The sequence below is a fragment of the Eucalyptus grandis genome, chromosome 9 (genome assembly GCF_016545825.1).
Source record: "Eucalyptus grandis isolate ANBG69807.140 chromosome 9, ASM1654582v1, whole genome shotgun sequence".
NCBI lineage: Eukaryota > Viridiplantae > Streptophyta > Magnoliopsida > Myrtales > Myrtaceae > Eucalyptus > Eucalyptus grandis.
Window position 1 is genome coordinate 6,685,219 of NC_052620.1, and position 22,959 is coordinate 6,708,177.

General features: G+C 36.2%; 1 protein-coding gene across 1 annotated transcript; it reads right to left on the reverse strand.

The window, feature by feature from the left end:
- Positions 1-792: 792 nt before the first annotated feature.
- On the reverse strand, positions 793-5,590 carry LOC104418197 (ABC transporter F family member 5). The gene is given in 10 exon segments (XM_010029466.3): positions 793-1,248; positions 1,339-1,443; positions 1,919-2,047; positions 2,131-2,232; positions 2,788-2,943; positions 3,078-3,257; positions 3,343-3,374; positions 3,377-3,482; positions 3,688-4,029; positions 4,565-5,590. Coding segments are annotated over 10 exon segments (2,109 nt in total). The 5' UTR covers positions 5,426-5,590; the 3' UTR covers positions 793-1,152.
- Positions 5,591-22,959: the final 17,369 nt, after the last annotated feature.

Below are 22,959 nucleotides of genomic sequence, written 5' to 3' on the forward strand. Positions count from 1 at the left end.
TTGATTCCTCATTATCAATTTGATTACAAAGATAGACATCCATCATGACTTTGGTAGTTTCTAGTTAGTCATAATATTTTGAACAGTCACAATACATACCCATACTCGGATTTATGTCATATTTTTGCTAGAACAGTCTCAGCGATTTGACAAAGTTCCCTACTTCGCAAGAGCTGACAGACAACAACTAACCAAAATCACTTTGCAAGAACATACAGATAACCGACCAAAGTCACATATTTGATTCTTAAATCAACCAAATGTTTGTTGTATCTCAGAAACTACTTATACTCTCTGGTAACGAAACACGGCCAGGTCTCTCCTCCTTTTCCTCTTTCCTCCTACCTTCTTCCTCTCCTGCCCACTTTCGCGTAGTTCACTGTTTGTTTCTTCGTTTTCTCCTGGTCTGGTAGCACGAGATGAACGGAAGTTTCCTTCCTCCTTCCTCTCCTGCCCCATTTTGGCTATTGGTAGTTGCCTTACTAATAGCAATATCTATGTTTCTTTCTTTAGTAGATTTTCTTTTCCTTTTGCCCTACAGAAGATTTTCAAACAATTTTCAGCAAAATATAATGAAGGGGTTGCATCAATTGGCATAAGGGGAGAGAAAAAGCAGTGAAAACGAAGCTGTGGCTATAGGTCCCATGTTCATCTGAACTCCAACTCTTTTTTGTCATAGTTCCGTCGCATTCATAACTTGACTCAGATCAAAGATAAGGATCGATTCATATGTTAATCCTCGAATCTTATGAGATAACAGGGAAGATTGGGATACTTACTGGTGTAATCATGTGATTCAGAACCTGTGACGTTTAACCCACGAACACATTAAATTAGTCAGGCATCACCTGCTGGAAAATAAGAACTGGGCAGCATCTCTAACAAGCGATCCTTTTAATTGACCGAGGACACCATGGTGCCTGACATGAAATATCGCCAGGCCGACCCAGGGTGATTTCAATGTGCATATCATTATAAACTGTGATTTGCTTGACACTGAGAGCTACGTATCATAGAACTAAAAGGGAACATTGTCGTCAGTATATACATATACACAGGCACGGTCCCGGACCAAGGGAAATGTAACTGTAGTGCCCTCTGTATGATTGGATCCATCGAAGTTCAACTTTCTGAAATATATGGCGAGGTCGCTTAGTTCCATCTCTTTGCGTTTTTCGCCCCTTTCGATTTTTGCTTAGCAGCCTGAAAAGCCTGGACCTTCTGCTTCTTCCGTGCGGCCTTCTCTGCCTGTTAAGGGTCAAAGTCATCATTAAGATTTCATATTGAAATGCCATTCGCAGATTAGCGCCATGGCACAAGCAATTTGGCCAGCCTTACCTTTGACATCTTCGATTTTGCTTTTACTTTAGGGGCCTTTTCCTCAAGTTCTGTCTCTCGTTCTAGTTCTCTTGCCCTAGCTTCAAGGTTTTTCTCCAGATAATACTGAAACAAAGAGTAGAAGTTCAAAACATCAGGCGATGCGATCAATTCAACCAACAGCAAATGGGGTACTAAATAGGACTTATAACGAACCGGTTTATTTCGGCATAATTAAAAATGACAACTCGTACAGGTCATCAAACGTTCAAATCTTACGGATGCATTGAATGGCGGCTTTTCTGATGGTTTAATTTATCAAAGATTGTCAATAGTAAGGAAACAAAAACTCTCTTCCATCAATTACGAACAGGTTGAAAACAAAACACATCACATTGACTACTAAACCAACTCGAGTTCATTACCATTGATCTTACCAATGTCCAAAGGCGTCCAGCTGTATGTTTTCATGAAATACTCAATTTAGAACATGCTAACATTTTCTAACGATCAATAAACAATTACTAATAAAATGAAGGATAAGTAGCCATCTCAGAGTAAGCTGCCTGTAGACAACAATAATGAGAGGGAAGGCACTTACATTATAATCACCGGCATAGTCCTGTAAATGGGAGTCTTTGACTTCTACTACTCTATTGACTATTTGTTTAATAAAGTATCTGTCATGTGAAACCGTAATTACAGTGCCTTGGTAGTCCCTTATTGCCTCCTGAAAAAGGAAAGAACAGGGATTACCATAACAGGCAAGAAGGCTGAATCACATAAGAACCAAGAGCTTGGAGATAGACAAACCTCTAGCATTTCTTTTGAAGGTATATCCAAGTGGTTAGTAGGTTCATCCAAGACTAGCAAAGTCGATGGTTTTACCATGAACTTGCAAAATGCTAGACGGGCCTGAATGCAGGATTGGACATAGTAAGATCCATGACTTCAATGGAATCACAGTTCTAGATTAATAACAGACATGTGCGAACTGCAAATGCTGACTCGACCAAGAGAAAGCTTGATCAAGATGAGAAGTACATTCATACTAACAAGTAGTGAGACCCTGCAGCAAACATGTAAGGACATAATTGACTCACGCTTGATAAATCCAACCTATTCTGCTTCATGGCAACATCTCACTAAATACCCCCCCAAGTTTCTTACATCAATCAAAGAAGACAATCGTCATGCAAAGATGATTTCATTTATCTGTACAATCCTCAATCTAGCCCCAAAAGCTATCTAATTGAATGTCAATAACCTTTAATGATGCCATCTTGGCTGGGAGTTTTCACCATAATCCATTATACTGTAAACTTCAGCACAAGTCAAAACGAGTAGGTGCTGAACTCCATGTAAACGTAAAATCCCTCAGTAGAGGTTGCACAGGTTTTGCCATTTTTCCCATTTGTGTATATTACCAGTGATTTAGGAGAGGGAGACCATGGTTTTAGTTTGACGCACCTTCTCACCACCACTCAAAGCTGACACCTTCCGATCAAGCATATCAGCTTTAAAATTACAGCGTCCAAGAAGTCCCTTAATGTCATCAATTCTCCAGTCCTCTGCTGCTTCAACAACAGTTTCAAGTACTGACTTTTCCAAATCAAGTGCTTCGGCCTAAAAGAAAAGAGCAAAAATCTTCAGAGACAAATGGAACTGTGTTTGTAGAAGAGTTAAAGTTAGTGAATAGCTATAATGAACGAGAAGGGCCAACAAATGTAAAGACAGTGTTTACAGCAGCATTTACCCACCTGATTTTGCTCGAAGTAATTTGGGAGCACATTATGGTCCCCGAGCAAGACTTCACCTCCTTTGGTCTTCTCCAAACCCATTATAAGTTTCAGCAAAGTACTCTTTCCACATCCATTTGGACCAATGATTGCAATTTTCTCTCCACGTTCAATTGCGAGATTTGCCCTATCAAATAACACCTGCAACAGAAGAGATTTTACTATCACAACAATGCCCTAACACCATCAGGGAGAGAACAAACTCAAAGTACATAAGATAGCCCACATTGTCTCCATAGCCAAAGTCAAGATTTTTATTGTGATCACTGATCGGCCACTTCTTCCCCGCTCAGGAAATCTAATCTTCATCTGTTTACGCTGGAATGGCTTCTCTACCAGCTCTTCTTCCTGAAGTCTTTCCAGTTTCTGTCATGACATGGATACAAATAAGCAACTCCACCCAGATACGTCAAAGCCTAGAAATACCAAGAATTGCTATATCTTCTAGCATGTGTTCTCACCATATTATTTGTAAAATGGAGTGGAAACACCAATGACAATCTAAGGGCAGTAAGAGAAATTTATCTCAAAGATATATTTTATACTTAAGAGTAAGCAAATTCCCACTTACCTTCTCGGCAGAAGAAGCACGACCAGAATTTGCTCCTGCACCCAACCTACTTATTAGGTCTTTTGTATGATCAATTTCCTTCTGCTGCTTCTGCCATGCGGCATATTGAGCTTCAATCGATGTCTCTTTTGATATGACATACTGAGAATAGTTTCCCTCAAATGTTCTGGAGACACCCATATCAGTTTCCACAATTTTAGTACACAGTTGATCAAGGAAAGCCCGATCATGAGATATGATGACCATTGGCACATCTTGCTTGTTTAAATAACCTTCAAGCCATTCAATCGTGTCAACATCTAGGTGGTTTGTAGGCTCATCCAGAAGCAATAAGTCTGGTTCCTGCATAAAACAAGCAGGCAAATGCAACATTCAATGGGAGAGAAAGTAGCATAGTGGAGGAAGGATAAGTCACATGACTATATGCACCTCTTAACCTGACATAAAGAGGAGTTTCTAGTAGATAATATGTTCAAATGGGATCTACAACCAAAGAATACGTGTGAACAACAGAGAATATCAATTGGCACCAAGTTATCAAATCCCATATCTGCTAATTCATCCCTATGACAAAGTAGAATTTTCGACAATCTACTTGTGATAAGCACAACCAAGTGCAATATTGGAGCTCCCAAGTTCTATTTCCCTGCACTCAGCATAGAGATAATTTCCATTCGCTTCACTAAATGCAGAGACTATTCCATTAAAACCAAGCTAAATAAACCGAATTTCTCAGATTGGATGAACATGAGCCTGCAATCCATAAATGAGACAAGCGATAGAAGGTAAACATGATGACATACTAATCTACAAATCAATCGACCCTTGACAATAACAAGATTGAACTCCCCATCTAAGCCAAGCATTTCTTCTGTACCTGAAGCAGAATCTTCCCCAGAGACATCCTCATCTGCCACCCGCTACTGAAAGAAGCCACAAGCCTATCCGAATCCTCGGGAACAAACCCAAGCTCGGGCATCATTTTACTAATCTTAGCATCCACTACATCCAAATCCACATCCCGAGCCCTCCTCTGCAACAAGTCAAATTCATCCAGAAGCCTGCCCATTAACTCCAAATCATCCACAGAACCTTCAATCGCCTTCTGAATCTTCTCCAGCCTCTCTGCGACCTCCATTTGCTCCTTGAAAGCACTCATGAACTCCTCCTTCACAGTCTTGCCGAGCGAAACCTCGAATTCTTGATTCAAGAAGGCGATTTTCATGTTAGGCTTCGCCTTGATCACGTTCCCCGAATCGGGCTCCTCTTGGCCCGATATAATCCTCAACTGGGTCGTCTTCCCCGCGCCATTCACCCCAACTAACCCAACCTTCTCCCCCTTCTTCACCTCCCAGCTCACGTCCTTCAACACCGTCACACCCTTATAGCTCTTGCTCACGCTCTCGAGCTTAACGCCGGACGAAACGCTCGAAGCGCCCTTCGCCGACTGTTTCTTCCCGCTCTTTCGCCCGGAGTCGTCCTCCGGATTGCTCGAAAACAGAGACTCTATGTCCTCCCTCGCGTCGGTCTCTGCGACGGACGTCTCCACCGCGACGGCGGCCAACCTCCCGGCGGCCTCGCAACGAATCCTGGGTTTGGTCGAACCCGTGTTGGGTTTGACGAATTGGGAGGTCACGGGCGACGGGATTGGCCTGATGCGGAAAGCGGGTTTCGGGGCATCAAGAAGGGTCGAACCCCGGACGAAGGAGGAGCGGAGGAGCTTCGTGGATACGTCCATCGCCGGCGAGAGAGAGAGAGATAGAGAGAGAGATGGAATTTCTCGACGGCGATGGAGAGAGACTCACTCCACACCGCGAGCGAAGAAGAAGAGCATGAAGCAGAGCAGAGCCTGCTTCTCCTTCAACCCAACGGAGCAGAATTTTTCTGTGGGGGGGATATGGTTTGCACAGGGGAACTATTTTCCCATTTTATTTTATTTTTTTTTGGTCTGATTTTTATTTTTCCTCCTTTCCCTAATTTTTTTTTCTTTCATTTTATTAGCTATTTTTTGGCAAGAGGGGAAAAATGAGTGGTGTGATTTTAACTAGTTGAGAGGACAATTATGTTTTTTTCATCTCCCTCTTCTTCTTTTCTTATTCAATAGGAAATAGAGGCTGGAGATTTTTTTCAATTTATTTCATTTTTGCAACTTCATTTTCTTTAATCCATGAGACCTTTCAATGAAAATAGGAGGAACCATGAAAAAAATTATGGAATTCAGTCAATTTCTCAATTTTTAAAAGTGCATTTATATATAGGTGTGTGTGTGAATAATTAATTCTTGCCACTAGTACATCTCATATCAAAGAAACTTTGAATACAATTTGTCAGAAAATCACTATAAATATTTCGCCGGGCTATTTTATTTGAAAACTCAACAAACGAATAGTGTTATATATTCAATTTGAGATTTTCTATTTTTCTGTCTAAAAATGTTTAAACAAGGAAATATAGGAAAATTGAAATGCTATGAGATTGAGAATCAATTTAAAGAAATTGATATGGGGAGCTTAAAGAATGGATAAAAAAAAAGTAGTATAATGTAAATTAAGTAGAATTTGTAAATTGGCCATATGTGATAGGATTCTAAAATAATATGAAATTGTTTGAAGAGTTGAAAATTCTCTGGCCGTGGAAATAGATATCAAGATGATAATGCCCCTCGCAATTACCAAATTTTGTGGTAGATAGTGCCGCCCAAGCAGAAGGAAGAGATTCCCACCTCTCATTCTCTGCCACGTGGAAGCTAATGCATGACCCTCAACCATCCACGTGTTCGAGGAAGAAAACTAATAAATTTACATTTTTCTGACGGAAAATGTTAACCGAAATTGTCGTGCAGTTTTCTTTTTCTTTTTTTTTTTTGGTCGAAAAATTGTCATGCAGCTGGCAAATTCAGTTTTTCGAAGTTTTGTCTCTACTTATTTCTCAATATGTTGTGCATGTAATTATAGTAAAACCTATCTAAATATGACATTTATATATTCAAGGGAGAAAAAAAAAATCAATGAATTAGAAGATTAATACAATCGAACTACATTTCACAAATTAGGTCAATTAGAGTACTTTGTTATAATAATAAAAAGTATGACGACTAACATCTTTAAAGTAAGTAAAAAGTTAGGGATACAAGATTAGGATTTACTCTTCATATTGTGTTGAAATTGTGTCTAGACATTAAAGTGGCCTTTATTTTCGTAGTAAAGATGGTTATTTCTCATTTATATATTGACTACTACTGTTATGTTTAAACGTTATATGATGGTTTAATTATATGAAAGGTAAAGCGCAACATCACTTTTTGAGAAGGAAATCATCATACTAATTGATTTGCTAATTTTGAAATCAATAAACATTTGGACGTTAGATTGTTTTTATTGCCTTTTACAGGGTTGTTTCATGTTTTATTAGTTGATAAAATTGGGATAATACAATTATGACGTTTAATCTTTTTATTCGGTTGTAACCCTTTTCCATATAAAAAAAAATCTTGTTTTACTAGGAAATTTCACCACTGACACAACATCAAAAGGTAAAAGGGAAAGTATTTTTTCCAGCATCAATGATTTTTTTTCACTCACCCCTTCTTTTCCCAAAAACGGATTCAACTATTTAAATAAAAAAATTTAAACTATTATTAAAGGTTTGCGTTTGGTAGTCGGATTTGAGTCTGGATAGGATAATTTGTTATCTATCCAATGTTAAGGAATGTCCATTGGATTGGACAACCCGAATACATCCGGATAAAGCGGGATAAAAAAATCCGGGGAGGGGGTGGGATAAGCCGGATTGGATAAGAATTTTTTTTAAGGAAAGAAAGAACTTAACAAAAAGAGAAGATATCATAAGTATCTATGTCAAATGGATACCTCCGCCTCTCCGATTCATTGTTAGCCCTCTTCTTCCACTTCTTCTCCCATCTTCGCATCTCGCCATTTTCAATGGTGGCCATGCAAAGGTGGCCACAATTCCATCTAGGGAACTTTTCCATGGCCTTTAATTAATTGAATTTTCTATTTTTAAGTTTATAATTTAATTGAATATCATATTTATTTTTAATATTATCCTGAAGTGCGCCAAACACTTGATAGGATTAGATATGTACGCCTTTATTATCCAGAGGATTTAATAAACTAATTATTTCCTTAAATGCCTAAATTATCTATAAATTGACCCACAAGGCTTCATTTTGCAAGAGATTGAACATTCACTTGCAAATAGTACTTTTATTTCTTAAAGGTCATCTTTAAGAATGACACATAGGGCTTCGCATTTTGCTTCCAATTAAGATTTGTGCTTATCTATTGGATGCCGCGAATTTTTTTTTTTTTTTAAAAAAATAGTTTTAATGAGCATTAATGCTGCAAATTAGCAACTATTGAAAATTCTAACATTTTTTATTTTTTTTTGTAAATCTCTCTATTAATTATTTCTCAAAGATTCTTGTTATATTATCCCAATATTACAATAATGTTATTGATTACATATAAAGCTTCCCCAGGTCATATAACAAAAACAATTACAAATTTTCTAACCTAGCAAGCCCTTTTATTTTACATTAATGTATAATATTCACTACGCACTCCATATCCATTTTGTTCAAAAGAGGAACATTCGTATAAAATAGGATACAATTTAACGAGTAATTTACGTTAACTCAAATTATATAGATTTTACATAAATGAAACAATTTAGATTTGTACAAACATATATGTATGCTTCTAATTTCATGTAAACACCATCATAGCAGTGTTTCTAAGGATAAGTATTTTGGAAACCTTAAAATTTGTCATAGTGTTATAAAACTTTCAAAAAGTATAATTAAGTCATGTCGTTAATTCAATCTTACTTAGCTAATGAAGAATACTGATGTGGTTTTTTTTTTAAAGTATTTTCTTGCTCTTACGTGGAACTAACATGACAAAAACATGAAAGACAAGATGAAAAAATGACATCATTTTGGTCTTAATTCAATTTTTAATCTAAATACTAATTGTATGATTAAAAATTTCACCCCACCATTATCAAAAAGGGCTAGCAATGGTGGGATAAGGGGTGAGGCAAGATCCTGGTTGATCCCCCGTTGACCCTTTTTGCTGACAGCAAGGGCCCTACATGCCCTCTTTCTCTTTTGCCTACTTTTTTTTTTAAATGTAATTTAAAAAATATTTAGATTAAACATCAAATTTCAACCAAAACTACGTCATTTTGGTCTTATCCTCATGTTTCAGCCATGTCAACGTCACATAGGATGGAGAAAATAACAACAACAACAATAACAAAAGTGTTGTAAGCATTTTCCATTAGCCAACTTGGATTAAATTAACAAAGGGACTTGATTGCATCAATTGGGCAAGTTTTTGGATTTGATTGCACATTTTTAAAGTTTTAGAATTCAATTGCACTTTTATACAAATTTTAGAATTTCCGATGCACTTATCCTATATTTTTATCATAGTTTGGTTTCAATCAAGTATGGAGTTAAATAGAGAACCTTGTCATACAAAATAGAAGATTAAGGGCTCGCCTTAGCATTAGTTTGCTTTGGCACAAATGCACCTTCTTTCGGAAATGTTCCGATAAAATACTTTCTTGTTTTTTTATTTAATTACCTCTCTATTTAATGGATCCGACGAAAATCCTCTCTCCCCTTTCGGAGCTCCCCTCTACCGTGTTGTGTAGCTATGGCCACCCCACCCTCACCTTCTCAAATCCTAATCCCCCACCATAATTTTAGCCTGTAATTCTCGTTGTCATCTTCCCACCCATAGAAATTGCAATCGCAACCTCTTTAGTCTGAGCGATATTCACGAACACAAGCGGCAATGGCTTAAATCCCGGAGTGGTCTACACGGCGAGTTCTGTCTTCGCCTTTCACGGTGCTATCCCTGCAGATTTGGGGGAAACGCACAGGTTCTTCAGCAAGCAAACCCTAGAGGCAGAACACCAGCGGCCATGGCGGTGGAGGAAGGAGCAGTGGGTCGTCTCGCCCATCTCTGCAACAAATTGGGTAAGCTGATGTATGAGAATGATATGCATATTCTAGATGAGGAAATATCGGAGGACAAAAATGAGGGCTTTCTCAAATGTTCAAATAGTACATTGCTTTAGAGAGGCCAACCTTGTGGCAGACTGGATAGCCAAAACCCACAAAAAAAATTACTTATTTCTAAATTGGGTTTGCCCTTTCCTCAAACTTTGTTGGATCTTTTTATGTAATGATGTTTCCATTTATCGGGCCTCTCATCTTTACTTAGTAAATGAAATATTTCCATTTCTGACCAAAAAAAAATAGAAGATTAATATTGATCCCATTTTCCTTTTTTATTTGTTAATTTAGGTGCCTAAGTATAGAATCCTGGCTATCTGGAACCAAGACATATCCTATAAATCCCATGCACCGGTTTAAATTTTTGCATGTGCAAGTGGTTTTGACCCAAAGCAATCTACTAGTGACCCTTTTTCCTAAATTGGTGTATATGTTAATAGGAAAATTATTCAAAGAATTCTGAAGGATGTTATTTCAATCATAAGCATTTCAACTTTACAAATTTAGTCTTAAAAATTCACATAAAATTCAAATGTAATCCTTCCGATCAATTTTTGTTAGAAAATGCTAACATAGCAATTCAATTATTGCTAGTCATTTTACATAGCACATTAACATGTCAGTTATATCTGGCGAAAATTAGCCAAAATGACTATAATGAAATTTTGTTTAAAAGTTTAGGATTAAATTAGAAAAATTAGAAAATTTATGATTAAATTGACATCCGTAAAATAAGTTTAGGACTAATTGGACAATTTCTCTTGTTTTAACACATCATAAAACACACAACATCATATCATCCATGTATAAGATATGTACTCTAATTTTTTTTCTGTTTCTGTTAATTCCTAAATATCATTATTTTTCTTATTTTAGATCAACACCCGACCTTTAAATAAATATCACTAGACATTTACTCAGGGTATCTTGTTCGGCTTGAAGGTATGACTAGATATCTTTTCTTTAAATAAATAACCAAAGCTCTCTCAACATTTTTCCTTCTTCCGGCCCAATTCACGCCAATTAAATATGTGACTCAAAGTAAAGGTACCATAAGGCTAGCAATGCTTAAAAGAAAATCAATTAATAGTTATAAATGGTATGTCCTCTAAGGATGATTGGCCATTCGGAGTTATAATTGAGATTATATAGAGTTATTGAGAGTGATTGTCTAGTGGGAGTATTAGAATGACTCGTGTGTGATTGTAATTTCCATTATATTACTTGATTTATAGTTGAATCCTACTCTCTAAATGGAGTATGTCACATCGATCAAATCACATAAATTTGATGTCTAATTTGTTTCCTTGTTCTAATTATTATCGTATCGAAACACCTTTTTGCAATATTCTCCTTTGCTCTATCAATTAGAGGAGGACCGACATGTTTTTAAGATTTTGCATGATACTATTTGGACAACTCAACCCACTTTGTGTGAGCTTTTAGAGTTTGGCATGTAAACTTTGAAATGTGGAATGCAAACTCTTGCCAATTTATTGGCAAAGCACAATTGAACAACTTATACAAGAGTGATAATTACTTGGATAGAGGATTAGAATACACAATCAAGGCAAAGCCATTTATATCTTCCACTTTTGGTTCTTGCTTAGTATTTATTTGCTCCAACGTTGTTGCTGACTTTGTGCTTTTCACCATCGCTAACATGTTGAGATTTCTGAAATGACCACCTAAAAGCAGTGATAATCTTACTTTGTATATTTAATTTTTTTAATTCACCCTACAATTCTTTTGTCCCCAAGATTCTACCTTAATGAAACTTAAGTTGCATTCTATATCTAGGATTTGGACAATAGTTTAGAATGAAATATTTAAAATTAATACAACATTTATAGGAAAAGAAATATATAGGGCAAGTCAACCCCTTCCTCCTTAGATTGAACATACCATTTAATTGTTTTATGACCATTGCTAGCCTAATGGCACTGGCACGTTGGATCATATGTTTCATTTTCAAGGATTGGGCCGGAAGAAGAAAAAAGTTGAGTTTTTTTTTTTTTATTTAAAGAAATAAATCTAGGTCTCATCATTTCAAATAAAGAACTCTGTGAGAAATTGAACTGCAATTTTTAAAGGTTGGATAATGCTCTAAAATAAGAAAAAAATGATATTTAGGAATTAATAAAAGATAACAGAGATGACAGGAAAGTTATTTCATCTACACGTTGAAATACAATTATAGTGAAAAAGATTTTTGGATATTAAACTCTCTGAATCTAATTGAATGGGTTTTTTCTTTAAAATATCATAATAGAATAGTCTTTTGGACATTCAATGCACACTAAAATATATTAAGAGAGAAATATTCTAATATATCATGATTTACGTACCCAAGATAAAATTTAACTCAGTTATGCAATAAACAATAGAATCTATTATGATATTCATCAAAATTAGGGGTGATCGATTTTTGGGCAGTCCAATTCCCTTAGGAATTAGAAACTGAACCAAAATAAACAGATTTGCAGTTTCTAGAACCAGGATTTGAACTAGGGGCTTTTGGAGCTAGATCGGATCAAACCATCTCAAGTGGACCAATGAAAATGGTGACATTTTTTTTCCTTATTATATCTTCCAAGCATAAACTTCCAATTATTTTTCTCATCAATTGGGTACACCCCTTTTACTCTAGGAAACAACATTGGCATGGTTTGGTAGTGAGAGGGACAAAGACCTTGTGAATGGTGAGGATTAGTGCTATGAAGAATAAAGCTAAAAAAAACTTGTAAGGTCTCATGTCGCGACCTAAACTCGGTAAACTATCTAGAGTTTGGCTAATGAAAAACTAAGCCTAAACTTAGCTCGGACTCTCCCAAACCCATACTAATTCGCGACTTAAGTTCAAGTATTTAGCATACAAAAGATTATTAGCTAGGAGTCACCATTAATCAGTTCATGATAGATCGATTAGACACCTAAGTAAAATAATATGAGAATTATTCTACTCCTATAAAATAATAGGAGAATTATTCTACTCCTATGAGCTAGATTTCTCTGCCGCCCCCTTCTATCGCCCTTCCGGTACGTTCTCTTTTATTTCGAAAAAATATCTTTACAGGTAGTTTGGATTGATTTTAACCTAAATCACTATCATGCAATGGGTTAATCACATGGAGGCTCATTCATCATTAAACAATCAAATAAATTGCATCAAAAGAAATAAGCGCACAAAGCAAGCAATTACTATTTATTTATTTATTTTGGGTATTTTCCAAGACAAGTAAATCTCCAAATAAGCATTATATCTAAACCACTCAGGATATTCATCAAATGAAGGATTAAAATAATTGAAAAAATATCCGTTGTCTCACGGATTAAATTAACGATTATTTTAACCCTAAACATCACAACATGTAAAAGAGTTCAAAATAATTAAAAGTTTGATCCGAAATCTTACAGATCAAATTAATAATTATCATGATTTAAGAGTTAAAATACTATCAAAATGCCAAAAAAAAAAATCAATATAATTAAAAAAATGATTCGACGTCTTACGGATCAAATCAGTAATTATATTGATTTTTGGGCAACAATACCTTACGGAATAATGCCTAAAATATTCATATAATCAACATTGAGTTCCAATTTAAGCCATAATAACAAAACTTGATTTGAAAAAATTACCTTGACTGGATTTTTATTTTCTAAACGGGATCAGCACTTGGGATTCGCGAACGACAATTTGCGTCGGGGTCGAGCCGTGGCAAGCGGACCAGCAGTAGGCCAGTGTCGGGTCGATGAACTCAAGACGGTGGGGGAGATCATAGCTGGTGGAGCTTGGCACAACTCGTCGTCGCTGGTTCACTTGCAGGGAAGGAGCAGCAGCGCGCAGCTTGGGTCAGGTGAAGATGGAGACTCAGCTACAGTCGGAGGCACGGCGACGAGCGAGCAGAGGCGTGGGCATCGGGCGGAAGGCAGTAGCGGAGATGCGGCGATGGCAGCAACAGTGGCGCAGGCGTTGGGCGGAGGGCAGTAGCGGTGATACGGAGACGGTAGCAACAGTGGCGTGGGTTGCAAGCATCGACGGGTGGGCGGAGTGGCACCTGCGGCTGCGAGTTGCAGGCGCCGGGCAGAGGTTCGGTGGCGCTCGCGCCGTGGCGCGGGTTGCAAGCATCGACAGGCAGGTGGAGTGGCACTTGCGGCTGCGAGTTGCAGGCGCCAGGCGAAGGTTTGGTGGCGCTCGCGCCGCGACGGCCGGAGCTGGATAACAGAAGCAGCGGTGGTGCTCGCGGCTACGGGTTACAAGCGTCGGGCAGAGATATGGCAACGGGCGTGGCGATGGGCCGCTACAAGCTCCAGGTGGGTTGCAACGAAATAGAGCTCCCTATACGGAAGAAGCAAAATTTCCTTCTTCTTTTCGATCGCATCTTGCACGCCCAATGCGAAATCTCCACAATTTTATTTTATTTTCTTTCCTCTGTTCATGCCCATCGACGATTGCAAACTCTGGTGTTTCTTTTATTATGTTTCATATTGCCCAAAGATTATCACCAAATATATATCCTACCTAAAATATTCCCTCGAAATCTTCTAATTTTCTGTGAAATATATCCCTCAGTCTGTATATCGCTTGAATATATGAAAGATTTATTAAATATATCAAATCGACATTCCTTATCAGAAAACAATGACGCACCTAAAATTATATGCTATGTAATTTTAATTTTTTTTCTTTTTTTAGGACTTAAAAACTAATCCCTAATTTTTCTAAGAATAAATGACTAGGTCGCTAAAATTTAGGTATCAACAGCTCAGGTTATATTTGGTTGTTTGGATTTTTAACTATGCTAGGATTGGATTTTTTTTTTTTTTTTTTAGCAAAATGCTAGGATTGGATTGGATGGGATATGGAATTGAGATGATTTTGTTATATCATATCCACTATTTAGAAATTATAATAATAAAGTTTGATATATTCACATTATATAGATATATATTATTTGATATAAATTGAAATCAATATAAATCAATATAAATGAACCACAAAAATCATATAATATTTTACAAATGGAGATGGTAAAAATCTTTCATGATACACTTGTTTCTTTATTTTTATTTACTTTTTTTTCACACGACCCTCGACGAAGTACCTTTCGGGGATGGCACCCTCCGTCGGTGGCACCGTCAGCCGCCGCAAGCCACTATTTAGACGTAAACCTCGGGAGAGGCTAGCCTAGGATCCCCCTAGGACCCCCGGACACTTTATTTTTATTTACTTTTTATTTCATTTTCCTTTCTTTTTTTCTTATTTCTTTCTTCCTCTTCCATCATTCACTAAAAAAAAAAAAAATTATTAGAGAATATGTAATAAATATATAATTATATATTGTATTTATATTATAAGATAAAATTAAATTCAAATATATAAATAAAAACAAATTGTTATTTTTTATTTTGAATTTCTTATATTAGAATTCATATATTATTTATTTTGAAATATAAGTTCAAATTTGTTAATTTAAGAAGTTTGTTATTTAAGAAAAATAAATTTCTTATTATGAATCATACCTACCTTTTTCCCATTTTTCTTATAAGATAATTTTATCCGGCATATATCTTATTTATATTCAATCTTATCCTATCTTAAGTAGTCACTAAATAAAATAGGATAAATCTTATCATATTATGAATTTTATTTTGACTGTTAAATGCAGCCTTCCAAATGCCCATCTCCTTTTTCTCTCTCTATCTTACGTATTCCCTGCTCAGCTTGTGTTTTGAGGTGTCTTTTTTTATAGGCACCGGAAGATCCCTAGCCAAATTGCATGAATCCTACTTCTTTTTTCCTAAAACTGGCTCAACCCGCTATCCAATCAATTACGGTTTCTCCTCAAATCTCTATCGAATTGATTTATTCAGCCGCATCGAATTCTTAGCTTTACTGCTTGATTCTCGGCTGTCTTCTGTTCCAAATGATAGAGCAATTCTTTATATTCTTCACATTATTGCACCGATTGCTCCTTCTGTCTCTTGCCCTTTTTAATATCTCCTTTGGCTTTATTCATGGTTTAATATCCTGCAAAAATTCACTCACTACGCTTATACATGTGCAATCAATGTGAAAAGAGACAATTTTTTTTTTTAATAACCCAGGATACCAAACGTCGGACTGGTGGGAGACCATGAAACACTTGCAAGTCATATGAACCAGTTAAATATGCACTTTTAGCCTATACAAGTGGCTTTGATCTGTAGTGGTTTATGCATAGGTAGTGAGATATGACGGATGACTTTTAGTTCTTGAGTTGAACATTTTCCGGCTTGGTAAATACACCAAGTGTGGGAAAGAGAGACTACTTTGTATTTCAATGTGTAGATGAAAAGATTTTTTGTGGTGTGTACTAACATACACAAACACAAGTAACTAATTGAAAGTTCACAGTATAAATTATCGATGTACAAAATATTTACTCTATGTTTTCAAATAATTCCTGAATATCATTATTCGTATTTTTTTAGAGCGGTATCCAACCTTTAAAAACTGCAGTTCAATCTCTCATACAGTATTTTATTTGGCTTGAATGATTGACTAGATTTATTTCTTTAAAATGAAAACTAATGCTCTCTCAATATTTTTCTTTTTTCGGCCCAATCCATGAAAATGGAATGTGAATCAAAAGTGTCCGAGCCATATTAGGCTAGCAATGTTCAGGAAAACAGCAATGTTCAGGAAAACAACTACTGGTCATATACGGTATATTCACTCTTAGGAGGAAGGGATTATCTTGCCCTGTATTTCTTTTTTCTCCTTTAGATGCTGCATTAATTCAACATTCCATTCTATAATCTCTTTACCAAATCCTATATAAGGAATGCAATTCAAGATCTATCAAGGAAGAATCTAGGGGACAAAAGAATTGAGGGCAAGTCAATCTCGTCCTTCTAAAATTGAGTATAGCATATAAGACCATTCAGTAAAGTCAGTTAGTGTCGATGAAGAGCATAAAGTCAGCAATGATGTATCCTAATCCTCTATTCAAGTAATTGCCACATTTGTATAAGTTGCTCACTTATACTTTGCATATAAATTGGAAGGAGTTTTCACTAAAAAATTCAAAGTTTACATCCAAAGCCCTAGAAGCTCGCAGAAAGTGACCTCAATTGTCCAGACAGGGTCATGCAAAATCCTAGGAACCTGCCGGGCCTCTTCTAAATGATACATTGAAGGAGATTATTGCAGAAAACAAGCACAAGGAAATAAATTGGATATCGAATTTAAGTGATTCGGTAGATATGACCTACTTTACGGGAGGGCAACATATACAATACAATGAAAATTACAATCACACGCGAGTCATTTAAACACTATTAGTTATCAATTCTTAATTATACTCGATAACTAACACTATGTTTGACTCTTGTAATTTCTCTCAAAACAATTTCTCAATCTCGTGGAGGAATTCATAAATCTTACCACAAGATTTATTGGCCTAAACAAAAACACTTTTCTCTTGGATGCAGCTCCTGAAGAAGCCGTACTTTAAACTAACGCCCAACAATTACGTACGCAAGGTAAGTCATATTCTGGAACATGAAAGACTAAAATGCATGATTTGATTTATATATGTCCAACAAAATTTCAGGAAACCTTTTGACCGAATTATAAATCTAATCAAGTGATTTTCTTATTTTGTTAGAAAACTTGGTCAAATTTGGAACTTCCTTTCCAAGTCAAATGTCCATTTGATAAAGGCCGAACATTCCAAGTATGAAATCTTCTATGTGAATTCGGATTTTTGCTTAAGGCCTGAAATTCTAGATATATTCTACTAGAAAAGTACTGTTAAACTTATGGATTTGTACCATAAACGAAAATCTGAATTCACATAGAAGATTTTCTGTTTAGAATGTCAAGTCTTTATCCAATGGACATTCGGATTTGGAAATTAAACTTAAAAAAGATCCAAATTGGACTAAGTTTCCCGACAATACTAGAAAATCACTTTCCTCGTTCGATTTAGAAGCTGGCCACAAGATTTACTTGTTTTGTTGGAATATACATGTATCGCCATGGCTTTGGTCTTCATGTAGTTGATGCAAAGTGGTGTGCCTTGCGTGCGCAATAATTGGGCGTGAATTCAAAGGACTAGTTCTTCGTGAATTGCATTCAAGAGACGAGTGTCCAAACCATAAATTTGTGGTGAGATTTATGAATTCTTTAATGAGATAAAGAGATTGTTTTGAGAAATTGTGTGAATTAAATAATGTGTGAGTTATCTTAGAGACTGAAAAACATTGAAGTGTCTGATTAACTCGAGTGTGATTGTGACTTCCATTATATCACCTGATCAACAGTGATTGCTTTTCTCATAGGATAGATTACATTGCCCAAATCACGTGAATTTATTATCAGCTTATTTTCTTAATATGATTATGATTTTATTTGCATGCTTATTTTTTTGCAACATTCTTGTTCTTCTATCAGCTAGAGGAGAACTGACAAGCTCCTAAGATTTTGCATGGTGCTTTTTGGACAAATTAGGACACTTTGTGTGAGCTTTGAGGCTACATGTTTGGTTGTCCAAATTCGGAGTGGGGTATGATAGGATAAGTGTGATTTGAAATCCTCTAAATACTCTATATTACAAAAATAGCCCATATATGTTTGGTGCAATCTAAAAAAATTTAAAAACTTGTAAAATTCTCAATCTTAGACAGGATTGCAAATCCTTGTCATTTGAAAATCTTTAAAGTTTTTGAAAATCCCATGTGGCTCCTCAACCTCCGACCACGGTTGTCAGCAAGCAACGAGAAGTCAACCCCAGGAGCATGACGACTGTTCACGCCAAAGGACATCTCCTTGACTCCATTGCCGAAGATAGCGGTGGCACCATCCCAGAGGAACATAGGGAGGAGACAATGGAGAAAGGGTGCGTTGTGGGGTGGGTCCGCAGGAGGAGATTCTGCACCACAATGCTGTCGTGCCGTTCCTAGTGCATAGCAGGTGGAACTCGACACTCGAGAGCGCGATCATCAAGAAGCCGATAGTGTGCTAGCCGTTCTTTGCCAACTAGCAGATGAACAGCCGGTTTGTGAGTCATGCGTGAAAGGTCGGGCTCAACCTGTAAGACGTATGCGACGAGGAGGTGGTGAAAAGTATGATACATGCAAAGCTCGATTGTCATTAGACTCCTATTCACCCTCACTCGTTGGAACGCGATTGCCGATCAAGAGTGATGACTGGTGTAGTCAAATGTGACAATGATCATGCAATGATCGGAAGTGATGATAATAAGTTATCTTGGTGGTGGTCCTCGCCAGATGCCGGTGAAGTAATATCCTGATTTTCCACTACATCACTTCAGGGAAGATAACGGGAACTGTTATCTTTTAAATTTTTTATCAATCCGGATGATCCCACCCGGTACAATACACAATCAATGCAAAGACTTACGTCTTCCTATTTTGGTTTCTTGATTAGTTTTGTATTTGCTCTCCCGTCATTGCTGATTTTGTGCATTTCACCGGCACCATGTTGAGATTTATAAAATGACTATCTAAATTAAATTGTATATTCAATTTTTGACTCGCCCTACAATTCTTTTAAAATTGTATGCCATATCCAGGACTTGGCCCCCGGTTTAGAATAAAATATTCAAATTAACGCAGCATCTTAGGGAGAAAAAAGAATACAGAGCAAGTCAATCCATTCCTCCTAAAATTGAACATACCATGTATGACTATTATTTGTTCGTAGAATATTGCTAGCCTAACCGTAGTGTTGCTTTGGATCACATGTTTCATTTATTGATTAGGCCAAAAGAAAATCTTTAAGGGTGTGTTTATTTTGCAAAAAATGAATGGTTTGGAATATATTTTTCTAAAAATATTCGCTTGTATCGCTTGAAATAATTAGTTAATGAAAAATGTTTTCATTATCAATGACAATTTATGTCTAATTATCTTCATGAATAGTGAAAATATTTTTTTTCATTCATTTTCATAGGCAATTAAAGTAATCATTTTAAAAATATATATATTTTTAAAATTATTCATTTTTTATGAAACAAATGGAGTCTATGTGTATTATCATAATACAACATATTAGGAAAAATTGTCCAAAAAGTCATAAACTTACTGTACTTTGCTCATTCAGTCTTAAACTCTTCAATTTTGTCAATTAAGTTCTAAACATTCTCACGTTTTGCTAATTAAGTCTGTCCGATCATTTTTTGCTAAAAATCACTGACATGGATGCTCATTTTTTACTTAGCATGACCAACACTGATGTGGACTATTTTTAATAATATTTGATTTTTAAAAAAATTTATGTATTTCTTCTTTTCGTCTTTTTTCCTTCTTTTTGCTTTTTCTCTTCTTCTTTTTTCCCCCATTTTCCCATATTTTCCCTTTACTAGGCCTTGTCAATACTCAACAAAGGTTGTCAGTCTCAAGCGAGGGCGGTCCTCACCAAGTTAGGTTCGAGTGTCCCTTGCCTAAGGTCGTTTGAGGCCAGCAGAAGTCCATAGGAAGCACCAACACTTTTCAAGAGCTTTCGTATTGTGTAGGACACTTTGACATACTCTGACACTCGATCAACAAGTGTAAAAAAATTCAGTACCTGGGCAACGAAATTCCAACACATGAATTCGGAATTCCGACACGAGATTATGATATGCAAAGAGTCAATTTTAAAAATTTTCAATAAATGAGCAGACTACATGTAAATATGTAAAATAATAAAAATAATAAAGGGGGAAAGAAAAAAATTCTAGTTTTCTCTTCTCTTCTGACTCTCACTTTCATAACACACAATTCATCCCCCAAATTTGTTTTTTCCTCTTTTCTTTCGACACATTCTAACACACAAGTCCAGAATGTGGATTACCTATTTTTTTTTCCTCCAAGTTTTATGGATTATTGGAATGGAGTTAAAATTATCTAATTGAAACAATGAATGATATTAACAAATAGTGGATTAATGTTTCTAGTGTAAATTCATTCTAAGCTCTTTGTTATTTATTTATTTATTTATGAATTTGAATCAAATTAATTTAATCGAAATAATCATGTAAATAATAATTTATCATGTATATATAAGAATATACATAGAATATATTACATGTCTTAACATATTGAAATTCTCTATTTTTTAGGAAACAACGTGTCAATATGTCATGTTGTGTCGCGTGTCGCATAATAGTGTTAGTGTTATTTAGCCACCAGCCATCAATGAGGCCAGACGGAGGGAAAAAGAGAAAAAAAAAAAAATAGATGAGAAGAGAAGAGAAAAAGAAAGGGAAAAAAAAAGAGAAGAAAAAGAGAAGAAAATTAAAAAATAGAAAATATTAGTAAAATTGTCCACATCGGTATTACCGCGCCACATAGGATAGTTGATATCCAAATTATCTATTAAAATTAGTCAAATGGACTTAATTAGTAAAATGTGAAAATGTTCGGAATTCAATTAATAAAATTGAAAACTTTAAAATTGAATTGATAAAATTATAATAAATTTAGGACGTGGATTATTTTTGTCAATATTTTATATGAATTACGTAAATAAAATTAGAGAGAACAATAAGGTATGAGAAGGGGGGTCCATCCTGGAAGGACCAAATATTGCCCCATCTCCATGGGGATTGGCCCTTGGAGAGCTGGGATCTAAGGGAATTCCGCCAACCTAGAGATAACTTTTTCATTCTCCAATGCCTAAGCTGTATCCACAAGCCACCGCCAGCGTACGAAGTCAACCCTTGGAAGAAGTGAAGGAGAACAATTAATTGCATTTCTCAAAAGACACGAAATCGATCAACTCGAAAAGATTTCACCACTGAAGTTTTCTTTAACATAGCACGCGTAATGGCAGCGCCAGGAAACAGAAAGCAGATAAGAGGGGAATGCTAGGAGGTCTAATCAAAGATAAAATGGATCGTGGATAACGGTTCTCTGCAATTTGGCGGTCACATACCTTAAATTGACGAAGTTTCCTCCACTTCTAGGGAGATAAAACCCTGAAAACCTAGGTCTAACGTAATTGACTCGGCTCAGAATTTGGTACTCACTAAACCGCCTTCTCTTGGTACTCTACCACGTGAGCTTAGGTCCTGAAAGGGTGCTCGAAGTAACCACATGAAATGTCAACTATTTGGAAGTGGCTGCTAGCTGTATCATCTTCATCGGTGCTGACTTGTATCCCAACGATGCTTCCTCTATTGAATGTGGATTTTGACATTATTGTTCCCTCCATCGACCTAGAAAACCTACGCACCTTCGTCAAACCCCATTGCTACCGTAATTACTCCCCACTCTTGTCAGTTCAAATATGGATGCACAAGCTAGATGAAGTCTTGCTCTAACCATCTATAGGGACTCAGTCCATTCTATATAGACAAGTCTTCAAAAAGAGTGATTCGAATAACTATATACAAGATGGTGGCATTTGAGATCAGGCATTGTCTTATAAACACTAGACGAGATCTTTCTCAATCAATATGGATTTTGGGATGACAAATTTTGTTGATGAGAGTGCATTTAGTCAAATCATAAAAGCCTGTGAAAGATTAACAATTTCACAACAAAACAATAGTGCCATCCCAAAGACCAAGAAGTTTGCGGATCAATTTTGGTCACTTTGCTGGAAGATAAGAAGAATGGGAACAATGATTTGGATGTGAAGTTATATGAAGAGCGATAGCCAAACTAATGAGTCAAATTGACACATCAACACATTTTATGACAAATAAGCCGAACTGTCACTACCATACAAAACCCCATGCTAATATGCCAAATTAACAGAAGGATCAAATTGCGGTCTTCTACGAAAGTACGGGAACAAAATCAAATGGACAAAAGTACCATGATTATAGTGAATCAAATAATAGTTCATGGACTAAATCGTCGTTAGTCAAAAGTATGAAGACCATCTTCGACCTTTTCCCAAAAGAATCAATTGTGGGTTGAAGAGCAGTGGAGCTAAGTTACACATGAGTGCCAAGATACAGTTAGACAGAGGTGCCCTTTACTTCAATGAAGTCGCATATATATTGACAAAATTTGCCTTTTCCTCCAAAAAATATTTCACATCCACTTACATGCAAAATCTAAAATGCACAAAGCTCAATATGGCGAGAGTACCAGTGCTGGTTGAGTTCAGGATTAAGGGTTAATCAGTGCTCTTGCCCATACTTCACATGAATTTTATCTTTAAAACATTATTTTCAATCAGGTAAAAATTTACATTATACTTTCACACATTCTAATTT